General features: G+C 46.9%; 1 protein-coding gene across 1 annotated transcript; it reads right to left on the reverse strand.

Annotated features, from left to right (window-relative positions):
- Nucleotides 1–1,796: 1,796 nt before the first annotated feature.
- On the reverse strand, nucleotides 1,797–5,047 carry ECHID (enoyl-CoA hydratase/isomerase D). Its single transcript, XM_048707927.2, has 9 exons — nucleotides 4,700–5,047; nucleotides 4,427–4,549; nucleotides 4,200–4,301; nucleotides 3,993–4,031; nucleotides 3,811–3,909; nucleotides 2,745–2,792; nucleotides 2,423–2,518; nucleotides 2,156–2,278; nucleotides 1,797–2,021 (listed from the first exon to the last, which is right to left on the reverse strand). The coding sequence occupies exons 1-9, from the start codon at nucleotides 5,030–5,032 to the stop codon at nucleotides 1,905–1,907; spliced, it is 1,080 nt and encodes a 359-aa protein (XP_048563884.1). The 5' UTR covers nucleotides 5,033–5,047; the 3' UTR covers nucleotides 1,797–1,904.
- Nucleotides 5,048–8,509: the final 3,462 nt, after the last annotated feature.

The raw sequence follows: 8,509 nt of genomic DNA on the forward strand, positions 1-8,509 counted from the left end.
GAGACAAAAAAAGGAAGAATCGAGTCCTCATGTGACACAGAAAGGCAGGAGACAGATCAATTTGGCGATGGAAACAATTCATCACGTTGGAATCCATCAGATTTAGCAGGAGTTGACAAAGCAACAGCCGGTTGAGCTAGAGCTACTACACGTGAAGATCAAAAGTTTTTGGTCGCAAGTGCTAGTAGTACACGCATGTTCTGTCGTGTACTTGTGCATCACAGGGAGATTGCTCACGTATTTTTCACAAAGTCAGCCGTACAAAGAACCAGAACCAGGACGTCAATAGATGTCAGGTTTAAGGTGGAGAAATTTATGGAACTGGAAACCTTGGGTTATGGCAGACATGAGTGAAAGATTGTTGATGCGACAGGGATGCTTGAAGGCGTTGCGGGAAGTCATACCAGCTCAGATGAAATTATCATGTGATGAATGGAAATTCACGGAAGACGATTTGGGAGCCTCGAGCGTGTCATGCAGTCGGAGAAGTTCGGCTTGGTTGGACTAGATAGTCTGACGGATCGACGTGAGTCGGTTGATACAGAAGACGGTGTTGGGATCGGCGACGACGACATAGGCGCGTGATGCTTTTGGTGACTGACTTCTGGGCGTGGAAACACGCGGCACGGGCCCAGAGGGCTTGTGTGGCTTCGACAAGACTATGACGCAGGGTTGATTCAAGGTGGTGTATACACGGAGCTTGAAGTCGATGAGGCGCAGGGATGGATTGATCATCTACCATAGAGTCATGTTGAAGATGGAGCTGGATTGAGGGGCTATGATGTAAGGATCCAGGGAATCGAAGCCTATTCAGCAAGCGGAAAAAAGTGAGTGACACGCAGTTCGGACTGGAGCCCAGTGGTCTGATAGAAGCGTGAAACTCGTCACCGGTCGGTGATGATCGGTGGTACTCTGCAGTGGGGGTTGAGTGGTGTGGGTTCGCGACCCTTGAGACTCGACCAGGACAGCGGAGGCTCGACGCGGTAATAGCGGCGAGGCGTGCGGTATGCACGGGGCATGGAGACGGGCCAGGGCTCTGGTGGTCATACATGTGGTGAGACAACTGCGAATTTGACTCAGGATGACGACAAGGAACGGTGAAATTCCTTCAAGTTTCAGACAGACGGTCAAGAAAGGAGCGGTGATGTTGAGTTCAGGTAACTCTTATGTGTGACACCTAATATGTGAGTTGTTCACTTTCACGCAGGTCAGTGTGTGATGTTGTGGATGAATACTCTGGAAGTTGAGAGCGCAAACTAGAGTAATGTGGAACTTAATTTCGCTCGACTGTTGACTGTGGTCAAGAAAAGAAGGGACTACAAGTTGCAGGTGGAGTCACATGGAGTCTTTGGAGTAGTATCGGTACTCATGGGATAAGCTTAAGTCCAATGTACATGGAAGTTTGACACATTGACGAATTCAAGGTGGTAAAGAATATTCGCCAAGGTGGAGTTTGTTAGAGTTGTGTCGAATATAGTGTACAAGATAGGTTACAGTTGGACTAGGAGTTGTATTATGTTTACATAGGATATGGAGTCATGTCCTAGTAGGACACTTGTATCCTAGGCCTCTCATATATAGCGGGGGTAGACACACGATGTAACCTATGCCAACATAATAGCACGGGCACGCGGGGGAGCCGGCGGCGTGTGCCGGCGCCCAGGCGGCAAGAGTGCGGTATTGTAACGGTGTCACGAGGAGGAGCGCCCGTAGTCAGGCCCCGGAGATGTAGCCATATCGGTGAACCTCGTTAACAAATCTCGGTATCGTACTCGTGTGATTGCTTGGTCCTCGGATGATCAACGGTATGCCTTGAATTTATTCTAACAGTTCTTCCTGCAAATCGAGGAGGGGAAGAGATCCAATAACATTTACTACAAGATGATGAAACCATCAAGTGGAAGTCATGGTTTCCGGGGGAACTTTGAGAAATCAGGGCGTCGTCGTTCCATGTACGCATTCTTTCCTTCTTTGGCCTCTTCAGTACCGTAGAAGATCAATGTCGCATTCCCGCCGAGCTCCTGCAGCACAAGTCCCGTTACATTACTAGTTATAAGGACATAGTATGTGTGTATGTGACATACAGGAACATCCCATCACCAGTTGAACAAGACCATGATTCGTTTGACTTTTTGACACTCCACAAATTAAGTACCTGAAGACCAGCATGACCATCATCAGCTGCATTGAGTGCAGATTTCAACACCCGAATGGCTGTGGGACTGTTCCTTAAGATTTGCCGGCACCATTTCACAGTTTCGTGTTCCAAATCAGCAAGCTGCATATGCAAAGGATATATCAAGTACATGGTTTCATAAGCACCTTAGCTGGGGCATATTGCAACCTGCATCCTAGATGAAAGTAGCAGACAACTGCCTAATAAGTAGTTTTATTTTCTGCAATCAATAATTCGGGCACTCACTGGTACAACTACATTGACGAGTCCCATTCTCTCTGCTTCTTCAGCGGCATAGAACCGTGACAGAAACCACATCTCGCGGGCTTTCTTTGGTCCAACCTGTCCACAAGAGATAAAATGAGATAGAAAGCACTGCTGCTATTTTCTAAAAGTGACCAAAATTGTTCCACGGTAGTAATGGTCGTGCTTGACGTAGAGTTCACTCCCCACTTGGCAGCTAGCGTGGGGCATAATTGTTGTATGTTCTTAACAAGAACAAAGAGAATGGGCATCTCAATTGATCACTAGTCAAACATGAAGCAACCAGATTAGTATGGTAGCTTACCAATCGAGACATGATGGAAGAGCCATAGCCAGCATCAAAGCTTCCAACCTGTCATGCAAATCACAGAGGGAAAATGTGAAGTAAGCTACGTGTAAACTTTAAACTGGTAGTGTTTATAGAAAGAAAGAAAAAGGAACAGGAATGAACAGGAGAAAAAGTAGAAGAAGCTGAAATCAATATGTTATACTTATGTTAACCTGTGAGCACGTATTTCTTAAACTTTAATGTTTCCTATATTAAAGTAATACACCTTCAGGACAAAAGGAAATATAATCAAATTTGAATAGAGGAAGCCATAGAAAAATGCGTGCATAACACCTGTTAGAGTGGCACACCAAGTCATTCTACATATATCACAAATCAAAACCTGATTATAAATCATTAAAATGGGCTTCAGTGAAGCAAAATAATTTATCTATTCATTTATTATACAACCAGGTTCATAAGTAAACGGTAACCACATTCAATAGCTTTGACTTCCCCCGAGCAATTCAAGAATAAATTTAGTTGAACTCTGAGTAAGACTACAAAAGGTGGATTAGTGATTTTTATCCAAATATGCTATTGTGAAGACAAAGTTGTCGGTCTTGACGTTGTTTTTTTTACCGGAAATTGACGTTGGTTATGTTTTGTCAGAACTCACTAGAAGTGCACCCATGGTATCAGGGGTGCATAAAAAAGCGTTGTACTCCCTCCATTCCTAAATATAAGTCTTTATAGACATTTCAAATAGACTACAACATATGGATGTATGTAGACATATTTTAGAGTGTAGATTCACTCATTTTGCTCCGTATGTAGTCATTTATTGGAATCTCTAAAAAGACTTATATTTAAGAACGGAGGGAGTAGATGCTAAGGTTCTGTGGAGAAAATCATGTTGCACACTAGCAAGCAAAACTCCTTGCGAAAAGAAGGCAAGCAAAGTTCCACATGTATAAACTTCAAAAGGAGACTGCTCTTTCATACAGGATTTAAAACTGGCAATAATATAATTTATTATGTAAAATCTACAATTTCAATTTGCATACTAGGAAGCAAGAAGCAAGCTTGGCCAGAGAAACACCTTTGGACCAGTCTGTCCAAATATCGCGTTGTCAGCTGCAATTGTTAGATCACACACCATGTGCAGAACATGTCCACCACCAACTGCATAACCAGCAACCTGATAGCATACTCAACAGGACCAATATGTTGGATAATAAAAGAAAACCGATTATGAAATAATAGCGAAGGCAGTGCTCATACCATTGCTATAACTGGCTTTGGAAGGCGCCTAATTTGTACCTGGAGAAATGATTTAGCTGATGTGCTCAGAGTTAAAAATCATTTGATACAGAAATGACGCTGAACAGTGCAATACTAACACACCAATAGGCCATAGCATAACAATTCGTCTGTACCGTAAGCAAGTAGGTCACCCTGTGCAAAATGTCAGAGGAATGCATATCTGACCTGGAGGTCTAGAACGTTGAGCCGGCCAAAGCTATCAAAGTCAACATACCCATCAGAATCCCTCAAGGCTTGGTCGCCACCGCTACAGAATGCTTTGGATCCCTGTGCACCAAAAAGATCAAAGTAAGATTCAGTCCACATCGATTCGTACATATACAACACAACATGACCAGAACTACAAAACGATAAAATATTGTTGTTCCTCTAGCAGAAGGGGCAAGCCTTACCTTCCCTGTCAATATGACAACTCCAATCGAACTATCATCTCTAGCATCGCTGAAGGCACGCATCAGCTCTTTGACAGTCAGTGGTCTGAATGCGTTTCTCCTATCAGGACGGTTGATTGTGATCTTGAACAAGAAATGCAATGAGTCAAACCATTAAATACAGTAATGTAGTGCTAGAATGTTGTGTGTGTGACATAAGCTTCGATTCGCCGGCCGGTGTTTACTTGGAACCCAAAATTTTACAGGGGTGTTGGTAGGAGAGGAATGTTTGACCTTGGCGATGCCCTCTCCGACGGACTTCTCGTAGATGATGTCGACGAATCCCTTTCCATCCTCGTCCGTCGCGGCGCGCCACTCCGGAGGCTCCGACGAGACATCGCCGTGTACGCGCCGGTAGCTGTCTCCGGCGGGCGACGAAGACGCAGCAGCGGGGGACGGCGCGAGGAGAGGGGCAGAGGCGAGCGGGAAGGAGGAGGGCAGGAGGTGAGCCGTGACGCGAGCTAGCCTCCTCTCCGCCGCGTCCATGCTGAGAGCCGAGAGGTAGGCGGGGACGGGGATAAGGTGACTTGCCTTCAGGCAGTCACGCTGTAACATGCGGGCACACATCCAACGGCCATCAACAATCAAAGTGAAAAAAAAGCTCCAGATCTAGCACACGCACACACGGAGACGCCCACACTTGTAGTTTTCATGTACATCCAACAGCAGCTATGCATTTCTCTAAAAAAAACAGCAGCTATGCATTAAGAGCAACTCCAACACAGCGAGGCAATCCGTCTGTGTGTCCGCGCGGAAAAGATGGATAGACCAATGCAAAATTCATTTTTATTTTGTGTCAGTTCGGACAAATTTTTGTTCCAAATTTGACTCAGATTTGGATTGGAGACGGACACAAAGCGAACGTTTTCTGCGTTTTCTTCGTCCGCCTCCGTCAGCTGCATGTCCCGCCTGGCCCAACTGCCATCCACTCATCCATCTTTTTATTTATTTTTTCTTTCTCATCACGCGGCACACCTCGCCAATAGCAGCCACGGTATCGCCCCGGCCACATCGCCGGTGCAGCGACTCCCCCGCAGCTACTCGCTAGCCAGCTACTACTCCGGGACGCCACCGATGTAGCAGCTCCCCATCGGGTGGGATCGGATGCCTCGGCCACGCCGCTGGGGAAGGAGCAGCATTAGTTGTGCATGCCGGCACAAAGCGGAAACGTATCTGGTGCACCGAGGCAATTTGTCATTTTTTTATCTCGAGCAATGTTTCAAATTTTGATTAATTTTTTTATAGAAACATACATTGATATTGTGTCAATGCACCAATTTTTTTTACAATTTTTTTGAACATTTTAGAATGTGAAACGGGGAACCGGTGCGCTAGTAGCACCAATTGCCCCGGTGCACCAGATACATTCCCGGTACAAAGCAGCCAGAAGCTGCTCTCGTGTGGTGTTCCCGACACCGGCGCCAGGAGTTGCAGAGCAACACACGACTAGAGTAGCATGGCAGCGTACGCCCAGAATAGCGACGCACGCCTGGTGATGGCCACTAGATATAGGTTTTATTACGATTTTTTTATTTTAATCAATGTAATAAAGGGACTTTGGGTGGCAATGTATATATATATATATATATTTAATTCAAAAAATGTCCACAATTTGAAATGCATCCCGGCGCGTTGGGTGTACCGATAGACGGACGGACAAAGCCAAACTTTGATGTCTTCGTTTGGACCGGTCAGTTAGAGTTGCCCTTAGTCATACACCAGATAGATGTACAAAATGTCTAAAATACTCATACACCAGATCAGATGTACAAAATGTCTAAAATACTGCTTAGTGGCCGGACTTTGGTTCTTGATCTGGTTATAGAATTTCAAAAAAAAAATGTTCAGTTTTAATTTTTTTTAATGTTCATGCATAATCAGTCCAGTTGTTTCTATCAGATATATTTTTTGTGAACGGTCCTACTAAAATCTGCTCTTAATTACTAGTACTTCTAAAAATCTACTTGCTACAAGTGGGGGCGTCTCCATGTGTGCGTGTGCTAGATCTGGAGCTTTTTTCACATTGATTGCTGATGGCCGTTGAATGTGTAATGGACGCTGGATGTGTGTTTGCATGTTACAGCGTGACTGCCTGAAGGCAAGTCACCTGATCCCTGTCCGGTAGGCGGGCGTGGCGCGCGGTGCGTTGTGGTCTGCTTGGTCGATACCGTGTTTCGGATGAGAGCGAGATTTTCGGGATGCGGACCGGGCCCGCAGTGTCACGAGGGCTTTTTCACCGGGCCAACTTCACTGGATCGCAGTGCCTCCTTCCTCCCGGTGCTCCATCGGTGCTCCCACCTCGTCCTATAACTGTCCTTTTTTCCTTTTTCTTTTCTAATTTAATCATCTCCTCCCTGATTTTAAGGGGGTGGGGTCGGATCTTATTTTGTTCCAATCAAATCAAGCCACGCATGTGAGAGCACAGATGGGCGCACGCACGGGGAGCAAGCAAGTCTCGTCCAACTTCACCGTGCTAGCCTACTGCTGAGAGGTCGTTGGGTGGCGAAGGGTTGAGAGGGCCGAAGGGAGCTAGTGGTCGCTGCACAGTTGTGACCCTGCTGGCAGGGGAACAGGTGGCGGAGAAAGATTTGAGAGAGAAGGAAGCCCCCCTCGCTCGGCATCGTCCTCTCACGGGTGATACGGGTGGAACCCCAGATTTGTGCCGCCGGCCACACTCCTCTGCCCTCTTTCTCTTTGCAGCCGCCAGAGGCCCCCGCGGGCAAAGCCTGGCCGTGGGTTGGCGGGGCGTCCCACCTCGTCCTCTACTCTCCTTCCTCCCCCCTCAAACCTAGCCTGCATTGCCGCCGGTGGGGCGCCTCTGGTGCGCCGGGGATGGCTGCCATGCCAGGAGGGTCGACACCTCCCTCTGCCTTGGCCAGGTGCTTCTTGCCCGGGAGCTCGTCTGGCCCAGATCTGGGTGCGACGGGGTCCAAGACTTGTCGCAGCGACTCAGCCAGGAGGGGGATGCAGCTGTCGTCGACCTCGTGGGGTGGTGCGGCCTGGGAGGGAGGGCGGCGTCCACCTTGCTCGGTCGTGGGTCGATGACGGCGTCATGCATCGGGGGTGGCTCACCCAAGGGAGCCCGGCCTCAGGTCACCAGGGGCCCAGAAGGCCCAGGACAAAGGAGAAACCCTAAGGGGTGAACGCCGAGGACCTTCTTGCCCTCCAAGGCAAGGTCGGCGACGGCTTAGATCTCATATACCCCTCTGTAAACCATAGACCTCCACCACCTATACAAGGGGAGGCTAGGGAACCCTCATTCGCATCTACTCTCAGATAGAAACTCTCAGTAGCAACATCATACACCATTGTAACCTCTCGCATGAGGTATCTCTCTACCATGAATAATCAAAACAAGCAGGATGTAGGATATTACTCTTTGGAGGGCCGAACCTGGGTAAAACCTGATGGGGTCACTGATAACCCACAAGTATAGGGGATCGCAACAGTTTTCGAGGGTAGAGTATTCAACCCAAATTTATTGATTCGACACAAGGAGAGCCAAAGAATATTCTCAAGTATTAGCAGCTGAGTTGTCAATTCAACCACACCTAGAAACTTAATATCTGCAGTAAGGTATTTAGTAGCAAAGTGATATGATAGCAGTGGTAACGGTAGCAAAAGTAATATTTTTGGTGTTTTGTAGTGATGATAACAATAGCAACGAAAAAGTAAATAAGCGAAGAACAATATATGGAAAGCTCGTAGGCAATGGATCGGTGATAGAGAATTATGCCGGATGCAGTTCATCATGTAACAGTCATAACCTAGGGTGACGCAGAACTAGCTCCAATTCATCAATGTAATGTAGGCATGTATTCCGAATATAATCATACGTGCTTATGGAAAAGAACTTGCATGACATCTTTTGTCCTACCCTCCCGTGGCAGCGGGGTCCTAGCGGAAACTAAGGGATATTAAGGCATCCTTTTAATAGAGTACCAAACCAAAGCATTAACACATAGTGAATACATGAATTCCTCAAACTACGGTCATCACCGGGAGTGGTCCCAGTTATTGTCACTTCGGGGTTGCCGAATCATA

Source organism: Triticum urartu, chromosome 3A (genome assembly GCF_056163025.1).
Source record: "Triticum urartu cultivar PI428250 chromosome 3A, HENAU_Tu73, whole genome shotgun sequence".
NCBI classification, from domain to species: domain Eukaryota; kingdom Viridiplantae; phylum Streptophyta; class Magnoliopsida; order Poales; family Poaceae; genus Triticum; species Triticum urartu.

Bases quoted from the DNA above. Each gene is read 5' to 3' on its own strand.
- ECHID (XM_048707927.2), bottom strand. From the start codon at position 5,032: ATGTGTGCCCGCATGTTACAGCGTGACTGCCTGAAGGCAAGTCACCTT. The intron at 4,032-4,199 runs GTCAGATATGCA...TCATTTCTCCAG, and splicing joins TCAACGTTCTAGACCTCCAG to GTACAAATTAGGCGCCTTCC. The intron at 2,022-2,155 runs GTACTTAATTTG...CTTGTGCTGCAG, and splicing joins ATGGTCATGCTGGTCTTCAG to GAGCTCGGCGGGAATGCGAC.